Source organism: Kryptolebias marmoratus, linkage group LG2 (genome assembly GCF_001649575.2).
Source record: "Kryptolebias marmoratus isolate JLee-2015 linkage group LG2, ASM164957v2, whole genome shotgun sequence".
Taxonomy (NCBI): domain Eukaryota; kingdom Metazoa; phylum Chordata; class Actinopteri; order Cyprinodontiformes; family Rivulidae; genus Kryptolebias; species Kryptolebias marmoratus.
In genome coordinates this window covers 5,773,477-5,791,949 of record NC_051431.1, presented here as the reverse complement: position 1 = coordinate 5,791,949, position 18,473 = coordinate 5,773,477, and the positions used below count along the sequence as shown (strand labels likewise).

The window sequence follows — 18,473 nt, the reverse complement described above, 5'->3', positions numbered from 1 at the left end:
GTCAGACTACTTTTAAAAAAGTTATAAACTAATGGGGAAATTTGTCCAATTTTTTTTTTAAAAGACCTCACTTGCTGCTTAAAATAGTAGTAGTAGCCTACTATTTGATCATCATTATAATTTTTTTAACTTTTCTTTTTACTGTGTGTGTATGTGTATGTATGCATATATATATATATATATATATATATATATATATATATATATATATATATATATAAATGCAGGATGTTCTAAATTAGGTTTATTACATCCTGATGGCAACAGTGATAGCTACACGATTACAGACTGAAGATAAATTCCCCATTGAGCCATTTACAGATGAGAAACATGAGCAGTGTGTTTTACAATACAAGGTCACAAAGCAAGTTCTACTAACTGTAGCTTTATAAAGACTTGTTTTTAAAAAGTAAAACTGCCATCTAAAAGTTGTTGTTGTTAGACAAGTTAGTGGAAAGAGGAAGCTCTTGTAGAAAGCAAAAACGGTTGATTAGAAGCCGTATTGTTTCACCCATTTTGTTTTCTTCTGTTTTTGCAGCGTGAAATTATATTTCAGACTATGCTGCCGTGATAATCTGCTTGCACATAGGCTCATCATCATTTACTACAGTGGAAAGCTCGTTGACGATGGATCAGGCGCTCCGTAAAGCTGACAGCCTGACCACACTGCACGCCCAGCCAATACTGTTGGACGAATCCACTGTTCCAAGAGGACAGATGCTACCAGTGAGCCAGGATCATTTCCTTTCAGCCTCCTTCCGGTTTCAAGAAAACAACTGGATAAACCAACATTCTGCATTCACAGAATTCTCTTCATGTGCTCTTCTTACACCACCAACTACCAGTCACGCTTTTTCACAAATGGGACCAGAACCATCCTCAACCCAGATGCCACTGCATGTCACTTCTGGCCAAGTTGATCCTGTTGCTTTCCCACCAGTTCATTTTGACAGATCACCAGAACTGAAGAGTGCTTTAAGACAGTTTGACTCACCCCTTACTGCCCTGACTGACAGTACGGCAGGTGTGTTTCTGAACCAACAAGCCATCCCAGTGTCTCAGCATCAAAGTACAACTTCAAGTTCTGGTGACCTGAGAAGTGGAAGTGGAGAAGTGGAAACTCCTCCGATGGCAGAAATAATGTCTAATTCTCTTGTCCTGGCGAATGACAGCCACTGTGATACAGTCAGTCCTTCATGGCTGGATTTATTTCTGGATAGTGGTAACAACTTGAGCTTTCCTGATGCTGATCTAGAGTCTGTTCTTTCACCAGAAACAGGGTCTAGCTAACTGTATGGCTCTACAAATGATCACTAAATGCTAAATTATTCAGTTTTAAGAATGGATAAAAACATTGGTTCAAATCTTTTGCCTGTAAAATGTTTTTCTTTTTATATTTGGAGATTAAGCTGTGTTGATGTTTTTTTCATGCATTTCTTAGCATTTAATACATATGATGTAAAGTAGGTAAGAAAGAAAATATTTATGTTAGCTTACATTCTGAAGTTTATGTAAAGCAGAGTTTTCAATAATTATTTTTAATCTCATTACAGTTCTTGCAACTATAATACGTAAGATTTTTTTTTTTTTTTTGCTAATTTAATTTACTTAAATTCTGGAAAATCACTGAATAACTAGTTTTATGTCCTACAGTTGGAGAAACATATCTTGTAGGTATTTGAGTTAAACTCTTATCAGTATTTACCCAATAAACTCTAATTCTGCATGAATATTGTGGCTGTGAGAAGTAGTTTTCAATCTGCCTCTTTCTTTTGTTAATTTATCCAGCAGTTACAAAGATGTTAGCAGAACCCTCAGAGGGAAAAAACAAACAAAAAACAGAACTTGAATGTTGGTTCCTGACCTGTATTTTGACATTTTAAAAAGGATTTGAAACCCTGTAATTCATTATACAGTGATTTAAGTTTTTTTGTGTGTTTCTTAAACTATTTTAATTCCTATTTTTTACTGCACATCTAAATATTTTTGGAAATTGAGCCTAAAACACATTTTATGTTCCCTGTTTTCTGTAAAAATAAGTTAAATATATATAATAAACTGAATTTGATCAGTTTTTACTGTTGAACGTGTTTCTGATGTTCAGCCACAAGGTGGCAGATTAGAAAAACACTGAATGTGGTTTTCTTTTCCCTTAAACTGCTGCAGAAAACTGCTGGATGGAAATGTAAAGTAATTGAGCTCTGATTTATTTATGAATTTAAGTATGTTTTAAAAAAAAGCGGATGTTTACAGCTGGTTATGGGTCTGGACTGTATTAAAATACATATCTATATTTTTACAACAAAACGTAAATCACACTTTAAATTTTTCAATTTATTGTTTAGGTCATCTCACAAGAAAGCAAGATTGATGACATCACATTAAATAACAGAAAAATACATGTCTCCAACTAACCTGCAACACAGAAGCCATCTTTGCAGGTTGTAGTTTAACCGTTTTTGGTTATAAAATCATGAAAAAGGACTACTCACAATCTGACAAGAACGCTCTGTATCGAAGTGTCCACAAATATACAGAAATGAGTAAAGACAATTTTTCACCTTGAATTATTCCCACATGTTGTTAATAACTGTTGATGGGATTAGCAGTGATAGTGTTTTTAAACAACACAATCAAAAATCTGTGTAGTTCACTATAAACAAAGAAGTTCTATATAAAGTTAGTAAAACAAACTTTAATGGTTCATTTATAACACTTGGGAAATTCTTCAAAAATAGTCAAAACAGACACCTTTAAATTATATGAGAAAATCTGCATGATTTAATAGGTTTGGATCCACATTTATTTCTCCGTTCCACATCTAGAACCATGTGCTTTACTGATTATAGACAAATTAAAGTGCTTCAGAGCTATATCAAACTGTAGGATATTCATATCACAGTAGTTATCTCGTAAATATAGAACCTGTTTTCATAAATAAAAATATTAAATATAGAACTCTGAGATTAGTAAATGTAAGGTTTTAAGGCAGTGTTGAAGTAAGGCAGGACACGAGCAGCTATTTCTGCAATTTCTCCACTTGCTTCTCAGTTTGTGGATTTTCCTGAAGGCGGTAATCTTCCAAAATGGCCTGCGCTGTGTGCTTTCCAGTCTTTTTCACCACAGCTTTGATCCCCAGGTTGTCAATATTGAAGGCAGTGATGCCAACATTAATGGCAGAGTTGACGGCGTGGTCCGTGGCTTGTCCTGCCGCCGCCCCGTACCTTCAGAGTCAGGATCAGAGTCAGATTGGGTGGGAGGTCAGAGTAACAGGTGAGAAGATTAATTCATGTGCAGTGCAAGGACTGCGAAGATCTCATGCTGAAACGTGGGAGAATTACACCCATGCATGTGCCCAGTCTGCCAAAATCTGATTTTAATGTCTCCAGCAGATCCGTTTAGAATTAAAATTTACTAAAAGAAACAAAAGTAGTCAAAATTAAACCTTTTTTTCATAGGAATGCAAAATTTATGATGATGATGATGTCCTGGTAATCGACATTGGCAAAAAAAGAAAACAATCTAATTAAGATAGAATGGTACAGAAAATTTATTTTACCACATTAGGTGTATCTATTGTTTATAAATCTCTAGAAATCAACTTTATTGTGTGTATATTTGGTGGTTATCAGGACATGCAACACCAAGTCAGAGTAAGAGAGGAGGTTAAGGTCAGGCAGGACAGCAATCTTAGAAACTGTGAGATTCTCCTTAATAATATATTTAGAAATGAGTGAAAGCAGCATCGAAAAGTGAATTAGTGAAAGTGAAGGGGAAGTGAACTGGTGTGTAATTACAAAAAAAGGAGAATACAGTATATCTGTAACTAGTAGTGTGGTGAGCAGCTAAGAAGAATTACACTCCTTCTCATTAGGTGTGTCAAAGACGTTTTGTAGACCCCTAAATCTGTAAAGCAAATTGAAGAGGAATACAAGTGAGCGCATGTTCAACGTTGCTGTAAAGTGCCAGAGATCAACTGAAACACACACACACACACACACACACACACACACATCTAGCAAGCTGTGAAAGTCACAGGGAAGACATGGTGTAAAATGACAAGAAAAAGACTTACTTATGTTTGATGGTGGTGACGGTTTCTGCTGCAACATTTTTGGTGATGTCTTTGGCTGCTGCTTCCAAACCAGTCCACACAGCTGCAAAGCCTGAACAGATACACGGAGCAGTCACAGGTTTTTATCCAACTTCACATTTTTGCATTTTACTGTAATCGGGTTGAAAGTAAAATTAAAAAAAACATCCATGACAGTACAGAACTGATGGAATTATTTACAGATTTGCTTTTATTAAATCTGTAACAACAACTTTCCACCATGTTGATGTGGTTTAAAATGGCTTCAGGATGTTATGAAATATTAGGGGCAAAGGGGTTGTGTGTATTGCATGGACAAATTTACAAAATAGAGAATATAAACCACAGCTATGTGTTCTCAACCAACTGCTCTAACATGGCAGCTGCAAGGAAATAAAGCCAAATGATTTTACCATTAATTACAGATATCACCTTTAAAACACTCAACAGATCAATGCCTTTCATTTTTTTCCATTTAAAAATACACCAAAGAGAGAATAAACAAGAAAACACTGCATGCACATCTCTTCACCAACCACGTTTCACCCATACAGTCCTTTTTGCGGAGATAGAAATTGTAGTTTTACTCTACCTTGAACCCCGCTGGCTGCCACCACCATAGCTCCATCTATGTTGGAACGTCCGTCCTTGTCTTTCTTCATGGACTCGGGAATCAGCTTGCCTCCGTGCTTTTTCACATGAGGAGCCAACTCTCGACCCACGCAGCCGGCGACGGCACACACCCCGTCCACTGCAGTGACACAGCACCAGTTAGTTAGAGATGTGCTGCCAAACACGGCCCTCACACAAGGTCAGGAAGTCGTGCTGACTGAAGAGGACACTCACCTAAGAACTGGCTGACTTTAACAGCTCCTCCTGTTGCTTGCTTGGCCACATGGAGGCTTTTAGTGACGGTGGGGTTGACGGTGGTGGGCTTGTCCTCCGGTGTGATGTGTTCTCGGAGTTTAGAGGCCCCTTTTTGAATGGCCTTGCCCGTGTACTCGGCGCCTTTCACCAAGCCCCAGCTCAACCAGGACGCACCTGACAGGATCAAACAGGCTCAGTCTGGACAGCTCAGCTCCACTTAAAAGCGTTGTAGAGCCATTCCAATAAAGATATTCAAATTTAAAGACACAGCATGACCTCACCTGTCAAGATCCCACTTGCCACCTTTTCACTCCATTCGGGCAGAGCCTTTTCCTCCTCAGTCTCTGCTGCTCTCTGCTCGGCCTCCTCAGGTGTCGGAATGGAGACCTTCTGACTGAGATTAATGGAGTCTGCAGCTTCATCTGGAGGCTGATCATACAAACACATTGGTGAAGCTACTATAAGGCAGTGTGGGCTGCAATTAAGAATAACTATCCAGTCCAAATCTTTAGAAGAAAGAAAAAAAATAAATAAATCTGTCTCTTTGTCCATGCTGATCACAGCATAACACAATAGCTCCTCTCATCCGGTGCTTCTTATGACAATGCTCTTTCTGTTTATCCCAATCAGACTGACATTTGGGAAATGCTGTGCAAGCTTTGAGCAAAAACAAATCCAAACATCTGCTTGAACTCAAAATAAAGCAAACACAGGAAACTTACTCTCTGACAGGATACCACGTCCATCAGAGAAGACACCTAGCCTGACTGCATTTGTTAAGAGTCACCTTGTAGCACCATCTCTCCTTCCATCAAGGCTGAACTGACACTTGTCTTTCAGCTGGGGCTCTGAAGTTGTTCTAAGTGCTGCAGATAAGAGCATTAGAACTGATTAATTCTCCTCACCTGCCAGTATCAAATCCCCTCAGTGCTGAGGCAGGGGTAACTTGGGGAAAGATGCCAGATCAGAGGCAAGTAGGAGCAGCCACTTCATGCCAACTTAATGGAGCAAAAAATATTAAACATTCTTCTAATATGCAGCAAAACAATTTCTATGAGAGGTAAAAATGGATTATTTTCAAATGTATGTGACCTAGATAATTTTAGTGATAATTGACTAAAACAGAGGGGGCTGGGTCAGTAAAACAGCTGTGAAAACACAACCACAGTCACTGCAGAGCACTCTGACTTCAGCATCCTCTTAAAATAGCTTTCTGTCCCTCCCAGTGGCACAAGAGGATCTGCCAACAGACGCTGTGTAAATACCATTTGGCGACTTCAAACAATAAAAATGTTTTCTGCAAAAATGTTTGCTTTAGTCAATAAAAAAAGCTGATTTAGCATACATGGAATGAAGCTTTATAGAACCAGGATCACTGATAAATGTCTATTAAATATGCAGCATAAGGTTAATTTGCATATATTTACCAAGAAATGTTAAAACGGCTTGTGTTGTTGCACAAACACCGACCTGAACCCTGAGATCTGTCATTTGGGACAAGAGGTCCTGAAACAAATCTCTGTTTGCAGCAGGCAGCTCGGAGGACAACACCACGCCCACATAGTAGCCTGGACCCGGCGCCATCATGTCGGGGAACATAAACACGCCAGTGTTACACAGCAGCACTGGTGAATCCATGGCCATGAGCGGGTAGAGCCAGTCACACACCTGCCGAGGAGCAAAGGACGGAAAAACAGCTGCGATGGGATAGTTCAGAACAAGTAAATGCCTTTTAATGGGTGGGCCCAGTGCAGTTTTGAGTGACTTGAATTGAAAATGGGAATAAATGTAAACAAACAGAGACAAGTCTGCAAGAATTCTGATGAGTAAAACAGGGAAATGTTTTACAGAAGAGAACACAGTCATCCTCTGACTGCTGCATGTCTAATAAGATTACAGGGTAGAACAGCGTAAGCAGGGTTTATGTAATTACTTGCGCTCATGTGAATCACTGATGTCACCCATTGGGAAGGACACCTGGGAAATTCCCCACTGACGAGTCAAATGACACTTTCATGATCCAACAGTGTCAAAAACACTACATAAATCTGAATACTTTTTACGATGCTCTGATTTGGACTCAAAAAGCTGATTTGTTCACTCATCAATGGTGGAAATGTTTACATGAACAATGACTCAGAAAAGTTTGTCATATCTTTGTTTTTCATCAACTCGAACCCCTTAAAAGGAGAATTTTGTTGCAGGTATCTCTAACATTTATTTGCAGCAAGAAAAAAAAATGCAATTTTTTTATGATAAGAGAACTTTTAAAACTTGTGCCTAAGGTGTTGCTCCAAACATTTATTGTAAGAATCACTGCAGGGTGAAACCAATTTGCTCAACAGAAAAACAAATCTACGAGTGTTGCATAATATTCACAGTAATGCCGTCCATTAATAAAAGGAACCGTGACTCATGATCTAGTTTCTCCAACTTTAAGACAGACCTAATCCTGATCTGGTATTCTTCACTGGATGACATCAGTCTTTTTGATTAGGGACGCTGGATAAACAACTCCCATCTGACTGTGTTCATAGGGCAAAGGCTATTGATCATTGACAAGCCTATCTCTCATCCCACAATCGAAACAATCTGAAGAGATCTTGAAGACATTACAAAATCAGGTTAAAGGGCACAGGATTGATTCAAAACAGCAGTGAGGACTTTTAGTTTGCACATATTGAATCAGACAGGCAGGAGGTTAGGCTTCAGGAACAGGAGTGTTTTCTGTCATACCTGCAGAAACGCCGGGGGTCGATTGGGCACAGTGTCGGAGTGATCGCTGGTAAACCTCACCAGCCGCAGGTAGCCTGGGTACGAAGGGGCGCTCACTTGGCCCTCAGGTGTGACGAAGAATATCTGAACACCATGTGGAATGTACAAAAGCTCCTCTCCATCCTCACCCAAGCTCTGAGGAGATGGACTCGAGTTGGTACGACTGTAGAACTCGTCTCCAACCAATGACATTTCCCCCGATTCTGTCCCGAAAGAGATAGACATGTGACCGTCAGCCGCCTGAGGAGAGTAAGCTGGAGGCTGTTCTGCAGGGACGACAGGAGTGTAGTTCGCAGCCATGCCCCCTACAGCTCCAGCGTGGAGGTTTGGTGGAGCTGGTCTCTGGGGTTTCTCTTTGGTGGGGAGCTTCGGGTAGAGACCTTCTGCAGACACGCTGCTGGAACTCTGCGTGGCTGCAGACTCGTCATCGGAGCTGGTCTCCAGCATCGCAAGGCGGGTGGTGATGTTGTTCAGCGTCTCCTGCATCTTCTGCTGCATCTGTTTGGCCGATTCCCAGGAGCTGCCGTTGCACTCCTCTCCGTTTGAGGGCACACTGATGGCCCTGAGGAGGTGTTTCCGCCCTTGCTTGTAGAGCTCCAGGGCCTGCGTCTTGTCTCCAGCTTCATCTGCTGTGAGTCCTTTGTTGATGCACTCAAAACCCCTCTCGTAGCCATCTTTGATCACTTGAAGTCTGGCGTTATTGAATGCATCTTGTTTGGCCTTCTCCATTCCCCCTGAAACAAGACATCAAATCAAATTTTTGCTGTCAAATTGTTGCATCATACATTTTATCTGAACTAACACAAAAAGGCGAAACTAACAGCATGAGGGAGAAACATTTTCATCCTAACAACAATTTGGCAAACTTTATTTCTAAGTTTACTCAAGGACTTTCAAATTCACTCAGCTTCGACTCCAAGCTCAGTCCAAAGTGAATTTAAAGGCTGCTTAAAAGATTAATTACCTCACGACCCTCTAGTTGTATGTGTCGCACTGGACTAAAACAAGCTAATCCCAGTGACCAAACACAAACCAAACGGCTAACATCTTCAAACGCATTAAGTCCGTTGTTAAAACTCCCACCAAACATTAATAAAACAACACCGGAAACTCGGCTGTCGTGTCATTATAACAGCTAATATCACTCCCGTGACTCAATAAACAGGTTGTCCTCCACTCACCTGAGTCCTAAAGAGCGCAGCTTAGCAGTTAGCTCGTGGCCAACGTTTCTTTTTTTCAGCTGCCGAACAACTTCACAACCACACCTTCCTCTGAAGTAAAGTGTGCTCAGAAAGACGACTTCCCAAATATTCAACGCTGTCTGGTGATACTACGGCTCACTCGTGACCTTTCAAATCAACATTGGGACCGGAAGCGCTGATGTTATCGTCACAAACATAAACTAGCCTAACGGTTATCTACGCTTTTATTTTGAAAATATCAACAGGAAATGTAAACATACCACTTGATGATAACTTGACTGTTTTTGCAGTTCTTCGGGTCACCACCGGAGGGCAGAAAAGAGTAACTAAAATTAACTACAACTTGTGTTATGGAAGGTAGGATGTCAGGGTTAACGTCATCGACTTGAAATAATAATCTTAAATTAATAATAGAACAGAATAATATTAGAGATGAAAATGAAACAGTATTATTTTTATATTAATAGCTAACCTTAAGAAATTCGACATCCGGTATGTTCTTTCAAAATAGGGCAACCAAATAGAAGCACACAGAAATTACATCAATATTAAACACGGATTCTTTTTTTTAAGTAGTTACGAAACTTGCTTTTTTTACCCTTGTTAAGTTTCTATGTTTTCAGATTATCTATCTGACATATCAGCGGTTAAAAACTGCCTATAATATTAATTTAATTCTACGATTCCGTGTTTTTTCTTTTTGTCACTGAGGACCCAGAGCTGCGAGTCTTTATCGCCCTCCTGTGGTCAAAATTTGTAACTGCAGCACATTAAATTGGTCAAGGTAGAACTTGTACAAGCATCAAACACTTCCTCCAAATATTTTCAAAATATAACCCGAAAACATAGGTTATATATAAAATAACATGTTGTAGAATGATGTGCAATACACAAGCCATATATTCAAAATAATTAAGGTGGAGAGTTTTATACTATCTTTACAATGTTTGCGATTTGGGTCAGAATTTACAAATGCTGACTGAAGATAAAAAATTGTATTCATGACTTATATTTTTCTCAGTCATTTTATGTGTACTGTCAGTATAAATATATATTAGGCTGTTTTCTAAATTTGTACTTTCTGTGGCTTACACAGTTAAAGGTAAGTTTTTGTTTTGCTTTGTTTTATTTTAATCATATTAAACATGTTAATTAATAATAATTCAATTTACTTCACTTTTTTGTTGTTGTTGTTGTGTAAAATGGACTTCAATGCCTAAGTTAATTCTAATCTTGTTTGTTTGACAGGAAAAGCAGGGGGGAAAAAAGCGATGAGGTCATACAGTATTTTCCAAAAGACATTTTTTTCCCATGCTTTTCTCTGTATTTTTGATTAGTTGTGCTGACCTCTGAGAAAATTGTATTTCCACATGAATATTGGGGAAAGACTCAACATATGCCTGGGTAACGTTCAGAACATTCCTACTTTAATGTGCCATATGAGCTTCGCCTCGTAACGGCCACCCACAGCTGAGGCAGTGCAAGATTTATACTAATGCCTTTGAATAGTTCAAAGATACATTTTAAAAAGATAAGCTTTAAAAAACAATTTTCTTTAAATATAACGAGTTCATTTATCACAGCAAATAAATATTTGGGACTTTAATACAGATAAAATATTATACAAACAACTAAAATATGTTGTTAAAATCATACAGAGTTGAAAAAGAAAGCAGGTAATGCTGGACACGCAAGCATGAATGATCGGCTTTACATGTGAGCAAAATGTTCCTAACTATTAATAATGAAAGCAGCTTTGGCAACGACTGTGACTGCACTCAAGACTGTGATCTGCAGAGGGTGCCAAATCCTATCCTAACTGGAGACGGCCAATCAGACATGTACGACACGTTGCTGGGTTGAAACAGATTCAAAACTTTGACATTAATCCTAACTCTAATAGCTCAAGTGTTAAATCTGTCTGGCCAGCAGCATGGAGAAATGTGCCAATAATGACCATTAAATTGACTTTTTATAAGCAAATTGTCATCAAACAGAAAACTTGGGCATGGACTTTAAAAACCCAGCAGAACGGAGCCACATAAAATTGGTGTTAGGAGGTTTGGTCCCCGCTCTGTTCTTTTAAGTGCTCCAGATTGTCCTTTGATAGTTGCTGTGAGTCTGAAGAAAGGCATGTGATAAACATCAGTCCAATCTAGCCTCCAGTTTGACAAAGTCCCAACATTCATCAAGAACAAATACCAGAGTACTGGGACTGGACTGGACACGCTCCTCACACATGTGGAGTTCATACAGAAGGACTTTAGCTCACGTCTACATCCTGTTTAACTCCTTCCACTCCATTTTCTTTAAATATGTTCATTATTAATATTTTAAATAAGCTCTTATTTCTTAAAATACAAGGTTTTTCATTTTGTTTTATCTGCACAACTATCTATCCCAGTTTAGTGAATTAAGTACCAATGTGTATTACTTTTACGTATCTGAATCTCATTGAATAATACATGCCTGTGCTTCTAACTGGATACATTTCACACAGTTGTTTCACTTCTTTACGGAAACAAAGTGCATTACTACAGAGTTTGGTACTCTGCATCCCAGGACATCACAACTGTGATTGTTTTACCAGCTGAATCTCCACGAGGAAGTTGTAAATTTACATTGTTTCCTCATGGTGAGCTGAAGAACAGCTAAGTGAAACAAGCTGGTAACACACCTCCCCTGTCCTTGGTTCACATATGAGCAACATATGTCCTCCTTGTCACTTTTGGACAAATTGTTTTACAATCTATAGAAAGAAGACCAAAGCGTTTTATTTTCAGGCCATTAAAAAAACTATTGAGAATGTGAATTTTTCAAACAGCTAATAAATATCATGTCAGCTTCAGAGAATAAACCCTGGAGATAAAACTGCATTTTACTGCTCTTCATGAGCAGCCACCACACAGCACAAGAACCATTTTAGGATCTATTTTCATCTAAGAAAAGCCTATTTTTATTTATTTTTTTCAACAAGCAGATTTGAATGTTCCAGCTCTTGAGTGCGACGGAACGAGGTGACAACACAATAATAGATAAGCAATGACAACACAATGACAGCATTAAAATTGTACTCAGGTGGGTTTTTGTTTGTCCTCAGTCCTTCAAGTGTTTTAATTTCAACATTTCTACTCTGTAATTTAAACTCGGGGCTTTTCCCTTATTTTTTGTTGTGTAAGTTGTAGCTAAAGATGCCAATAAATGGTTGTAATGTTGGTAATTTTCTCATGGAACATTTTATACATGAACCAAACATTAGCCTGTAAATGTAGAACATGTTTACAAGCTTCTTTCTGGTTCTGTTCCCTGCTGGTCCTATTAGCTTTTATATAGTACCCTGCAAAAGTACCCATCCCTCTTGGGCATCTTTCTATTTTATTGTCTTACAATCTGGGTTTTAATTGGATTTTTAATTTGATCATAAGCAAATATCCTCTGGATTAATGAGGTTAAATGTGGAAAACTTGTTTTAAATAATTTTTTAAAATATTAAAGTGAAACGTGAGAAGTGCAAGCGTATTCATGCTCTTTGCTAAGAAGCCCCAACCTTTAGGTTCAGAAGCCACATAATTTGTTAAATAAGATCCACCTGTGAGCTATCTAAGTGTCTAATGATCTAAGCATGTCAAATTATGCACACATGTTGTAACAGCTCCTAGTGCAGCGAGAGGCAGCATGAAGACCAAGGAGCTCTCCGCACAAGTCAGAGACAAAGTTGTGGAGAAGTACAGATCAGTGTTGGGTTATAAAATTATTCCAGAATCCCGAACATCCCACAGAGAACTGTTCAATGGAAAATGGAAAGATGAAGCCACCACAGCAGAGAAACAAACACGAGCTCGAGGCCAACGGTAACCCTGATGGAGACGCTCTTCTGCGGAGACGGGGGAATCTGTCCTCGGGACAACAACAAACTGCTGCTGGGCTTCATGGAAGAGTGGCAGGAAAATAATAATAATAATAATAATAATAATAATAATAATAATAATAATAATAATAATAATAACTCAGTTCATGCCTTAGAAAGTTATATAAACTGTTTGTCTCTGCTTTCCTGTCTCGAACCCTGTATGAATATACACTCATGGACTTCATTTTAATTCTGTGTAGATGAAAGATATCAACACTTTTATTAATTAGTAGATCAATTTGCAATTCTTATTTTATGCAATTATTTTTTTCTATATTTCTTTATGCTAGACTAAATCAATTTTAGCAATAGAACTAACTGTTATTAATGCAGAACTTTTTCTCATACATATTTTTCTCTTAATTAAAGTCAGACCTGCTCAACATTTGATTTACAAAGTCATCTTGAATTGCATGTCTAACGAATGTTGTCTCCGAGTTAAAAAAAAAAACAACAAGATTGATGATCTCATTAGCCAATGACATGGCTTTATGTTTGGTATTTCTTTGAAACTGGATCTATGGAGATGATATGAGGAGCTAATATTTGTGTAAATCAGCTTCAGCTTTAATACAAAAATCAGAATTTTTTTTTTTTTTTTTTTACACTCTTTTAAAACTCAGCATGGGTAGCTTTAATCTTGTCAGCCATAGACGAGACTTTTTAGGTTCAAAGGCTGCTGGGATGCAGTTGCAATGTCTACTGAGGTTATTGTGTGTTTTACTTATTTATAGCTGTTTGGACAATCTCATTAAAAAAACTAACAGTAAATCAAGCAAGCAAAGTAGCTGCAGAACACTTTGATTGAAAATAACTAAAGATTTAATCCATTTAGACACAAAGCAGAACTTTACTGGCTTCAAATGTGTAATTGTTTTCATTCATGAATAAAGAAATCCACTATAGAATAATGGCTGAATGAACCATAACTACACATCAGACCAGATGTATGCAACCTGGATGGGGGCAGGGAAATGAACAACACGTGATTTTAGTTAAACTAGATCCAAAAAATCCCCCCCCCCCCTTTCCCCTCTGAAGCTGTAAAAATCAACAAACCTGGTGAATAAATAGGACAAATATGTTCTCTCGAGCACACGTTGCATTTTCTGACACAAAAATACGATGTGTTCTTGTACCTACACATGAAATAAAGCAGTTCCTAACAGACATAAGCCACATTTTCCGCTCAGCCCTCCACTGAGGTCATCGTGTGGACAGTTAATGTCCTCAGACTGCATAGATGGACTGTTTTCAATAAAACGCATTTCCAAACAGTTTCAAGCCTTGTTTCTGAATAACAATGGTTAATTTATTCCTAATGAATACAATACTCTGTTCAGTAGTTTTATTTTAAACGGTTAAAAATGCAAAAGAACAGAACCAATCAAGATGCTATCAATTGCTAATCAAAATGCTATCAACTCTTGTAACTCCGTTTAACTCATTAAATTTGAGTACAATTACAAAAAAACATTTTCAGCCTATCTCAGAGCCCACTCTATTCATTTTATTCCAATGGCCATTATTTTCTGTTATTACCAACATAAATTTAACAAGGTTAAATTGAAAACAACTTGGAAAATGAATATCAAACTGGATCACAGTCATTAACCTTTCCACTCCTCTTATTTATGAAGCAGAGACATTCAAACCGCAGAGTCTTCAGTTGTCATTCTTAAAGCCAAATGAAGCTCTTGCATTTGGAAAAACAGGCCATCCTCGTTTTCTTTATGTTTCAGACTGAAAGTGGAATTATTTAACCTAAAAAAAAGTTTAACAGGAAGGATAATGTGTAACATGAAAGTAATTTTTTTAAGCCGTTCCTCAAAGGAAAAAAAGTTTCCAAAATAATCCTCCAGATGAAGCTAATTATCTGTAACAGGCTATAATTAAAATCAGCTTTTTATTCTGCACCAAATTACCAAAAGTCATCTCAGGACATCATTCAAAGAAAGTAAACAGATTCACGTCTAAATAAACACTAATTTAATTCAATCCAATATATTCAATTTCAGTTCAAAACAGTCCACCTCAGTTTATTTGTAAGCATTAAATACCAATATTTATCCTTTTTCTTTCCCGCTTTTCCACGCAGGGTGAATGGAAGGTGGTGCCTGGGGTACACCCGCTCCATCACATGGCTAATGCCACGACGTAACATAAGATTTGTTTAAGAAAACCAGTGGCTTGCATCAAGTGTTCACTTTGATTAAATATCCCGTCCGGAGCAAAAACTCCCCTTCAGGAGAGGAGACGTCAGCAGAACCAGATTCAGGGAACCATCTGTCTCAACTGGCTGTGGGATGAAAGAGCAGAGAAGCAGACAAACTCAAAAATTTGTTGGCCAGGAGGACCTGCTGAAGCAGAGAAGAAAACACCAAATAACTGACACCAGTAATGGTGTATAAAAAAACAAAACAGACTGAAGGATAGTACCCAGCCGTGATCGGACAGCTCTTCGTGAATCGTTTACCTTAAATGAACCGAATGCAAAAATTAACAAAAAATACAAAAGCTATGAATTAATTTTCCTTCTGTTTTTGTTTACATGTTTATGGATTGTAGTTTATGGACTGAAGGGAGTGGCAGGTTCAGTTTCAGCAGCATGTGTGCCTCAATGCTAAATTGTCTTCATGTGGTTCAGAAATGCTTTCAAGCCGAAGCACATATTTGTGAAACATAAATTCAGCTAAAATATGTTTATATAATATATGTCACTTTGTTGAATATTTAAGTCATTGGACCAAAGGGAAATTTTACTTACAAATTAGGACAAGTCCCTAATTAAGGGCCATTTTCTTTTAATAGAAATGCAAACACAGACATTTAATGGCTTTGCTTCCAGCAAGTCTGGTGAACCACACATTCCCTTTAAGACAAAAAAATAATCTTTATAAAGTCATGACAAATACATTTTTGGTGCCTATATAATCTGCTCAGGCCATGATTTAAAGTCGAGGCTTAAACTGTTGATCATGATGAATCAGAGTCTAAGTGCTGTGTGTTCACCTCGTAACTGTCCATACTGAAGAACACTCAAAGATGAGCCACGCTGATGTTAAAGCCAGAAATGGAAGATTCACAAACACATCCAGAGATCATGCCGTTTCCCAAGACAGTAAAATATCCCTGGCAGGAAAGTGCAGGAGGAAGGCCAAACATATTGGGTCTGCAGCATCAACGTGAGGACAGCCAACAACTGATCTAAGAGACAGAAATGAGAAACATATCAAGTGTTTCACTGGAGTTATTTTATTTAACTTTACTTTAAAGAGCTGTTTGCAATCAGTGCAGAATCTAATGAAATGTGATAAAACACTTGAAATAAATAAAATAACTGAAGGTTTGTAAAAAAAAGCGTTTGAAAGATCAGTTTTGAGTTTCTGCTCTTTGGTTATATTCTTTCTGACTTGGCACACATGAATAAAAAGGTAGCTAAAGGAAAATGTTATTTTTATTTGCATAATCTAACCCACAGAGAAACTGACAAGCTGGTGCACTTTTGTGTTCTTTGTCCTGACACATCATGACTTACAACCCTTTTGGCTACATTTTCTTGAAACGGTGCGTTCTGCATGCCAGCACAGATAGAGGAATTTATCAGCCCTATTTAGGCGTGGCTCGCCTATATTGTCTTAACTCAAGGCGACAGCTGAAACAATCAATTTTCACTTCAGAGTTTGGAAAGCACATCACATAAAAACAGAAAAAATTCCGAGCATTGACGTATGAATAAACCGGGAGCAGGTGGTATTAGGGCAATGTGATGTACCCTGGAAACAAACCTGTTTTATGGTGCATCCCGTAAATTTTTTAAAAATTATTTTATTATCTGTAAAGGCACAAGAAGCTAAAACTGTACTACAAAGCCAAAGAAAGTCTTTTTGAATAATTTTGTTCTTGTTGAACTTCTGAAACTTTTACATAAATTCTCAAATTTCTAAGCTGCCCTCAGGCCAAAAGTGTATTTATTCTTCTTCACTTGAATGTTTGACCTTCACCAGAAGAGGTAAAATATGTGCTAAGTTTGACAGAAGCTGCTCCAAACTTAATTTGTTGAAAGAAGGAAGTTTCTTTGTGCTCGCTTTAAATCTGAACCAAAGGCATGTGCTTACAAGTTGGATTTTATGACATCATTACCACTTTAACATTCGCCCAAAGTGAGTGGATGACTGGATGAGTGTGGTGCTAAACATGACATGAATTCACTTTTAGGCAGACATTGTAAGCAGCAAAGGAGGTTTTTACAAACGATCAATCTCTTTTATTATAAAAATCTATAATTTCATGTTATATTCAGCCTTGAATTCAAAATAAACAGATTTCAGCAATTATCTTGCAAACACAGCTAGTTAAGACAATATGGATGAAAGATGAGACATGGCTTGATGGATACTGACTTTTCTTGTTAAATTATTTTCCTATTCCCTGTTTCTGCTGTTCAATTCATCCAAATAATACAGCTTTCAAGGAAATTTAAATAACACATGTTCATGCAGGTGCTCATCTTTGCTGCACAGTCATTTTTAACCTTGTCCCTCGTTTCACAAATTGACATGATGTCCCACCTTTCTGTCTGTATGTACTCTTTAAAGATCAACGCATCAGAACAGATGCTTTTCTAGGACTCGGCTTACATCCAATGGCTGTAGAGAAACCAGAGAAAGCTTTCATTAAAGAGGCAGTGTTTAACGTCAATCAAAGTGTGTACATGTGAGTCAAGCCTCGGGTAACCTGCCAACGTCTTTCCTACTTATCTATTCCCAATGGAAACACTTGGAGAAGCTACAAAAATCACAATTTAGGGAAATTGTAGAAATTACCACAAGAAGGAAAAACTACAGACATGTAAATAAAATAAAATAACAGAAACAGAAACAGACATTAGTAACATTCCACATTGTTTAACATAAAACACACACTTCATCCTGCTGTTTGTGGAAGGACACCTGGTGAATTAACACAAAAATCAGTTAATTACTTGTTGCTGGCTTCAAGAAAAATAAAGTTTACTCATCACAGAAGAAAAACACACCAACCTCTCTGTTATTGGCAACGCCTGAGTGCATAAGAGAGATGAGAGGAAATAGCAGTCTGCAGATCTGGATCAAAAAAGTACAGGGATTCCCATCTACGTGCCTCGGAGAGGAGAGAAATGATAAAAGAGAGAAGAGGGAGTTTTGCTGGCTATCTTCTACCTGATGTTGAAGGAAAGAAGTAAAATGTCTTCCTGTGACCAGCAGTACATTCAGAACTCGGAAATTCTGAATTTTACAACACTGAACCTAATAAAATGTTTAAAAAAAAAAGTTTGGAAAAATATGGAAAAAAACAAAAAACAAAACAGAAGTCCAAGTACAAGAAAAATAAAGTTGAAGTTTAGAAAATGTGTTGTTTTTTATTCCACACTCTACAAGTGGAAAGGCATTTTCAGCTGACCAGCTTTACCTCCCCCTTGCCCCCCCCCACACACACACACACACACACACACACACACACACATATATTATTGAATGATTTTAATTTGCATTTAAGATGAAGTAGCAAACTGTTCTCTGACAAATGTCTTTTTGTTTATTCTCAAACCTATGCGGCTGACTTATCCTGATTCATTTTAAATCTG

At 37.8% G+C, this 18,473-nt stretch overlaps 1 protein-coding gene across 5 annotated transcripts; it reads right to left on the bottom strand.

Annotated features, from left to right (window-relative positions):
* Positions 1-2,319: 2,319 nt before the first annotated feature.
* On the bottom strand, positions 2,320-18,047 carry spartb (spartin b). 5 transcript variants are annotated; one of them, XM_037980337.1, is made up of 10 exons: positions 17,890-18,020; positions 17,419-17,496; positions 15,860-16,054; positions 7,697-8,469; positions 6,431-6,628; positions 5,242-5,389; positions 4,940-5,134; positions 4,686-4,844; positions 4,076-4,166; positions 3,020-3,224 (listed from the first exon to the last, which is right to left on the bottom strand). In XM_037980337.1, the coding sequence occupies exons 4-10, from the start codon at positions 8,462-8,464 to the stop codon at positions 3,020-3,022; spliced, it is 1,764 nt and encodes a 587-aa protein (XP_037836265.1). In that variant the 5' UTR covers positions 8,465-8,469; positions 15,860-16,054; positions 17,419-17,496; positions 17,890-18,020. The 5 variants fall into 5 exon arrangements, with proteins under 5 accessions (XP_017271824.1, XP_037836265.1, XP_037836264.1 ...); XM_037980336.1 differs by lacking the exon at positions 17,419-17,496 and having other exon boundaries at positions 17,890-18,047; XM_017416335.3 differs by lacking the exons at positions 15,860-16,054; positions 17,419-17,496; positions 17,890-18,020 and adding an exon at positions 8,917-9,142 and having other exon boundaries at positions 2,320-3,224.
* Positions 18,048-18,473: the final 426 nt, after the last annotated feature.

What these genes read in the sequence shown, in the direction of transcription:
- spartb (XM_037980336.1), bottom strand. Translation starts at nt 8,464, where the DNA reads ATGGAGAAGGCCAAACAAGATGCATTCAATAACGCCAGACTTCAAGTG. An exon ending in TAAAGTCAGCCAGTTCTTAG is followed by an intron (nt 4,845 to 4,939) that starts GTGAGTGTCCTC and finishes GTGTCACTGCAG; the next exon opens with TGGACGGGGTGTGTGCCGTC. An exon ending in GGCAGCCAGCGGGGTTCAAG is followed by an intron (nt 4,167 to 4,685) that starts GTAGAGTAAAAC and finishes GTATCTGTTCAG; the next exon opens with GCTTTGCAGCTGTGTGGACT.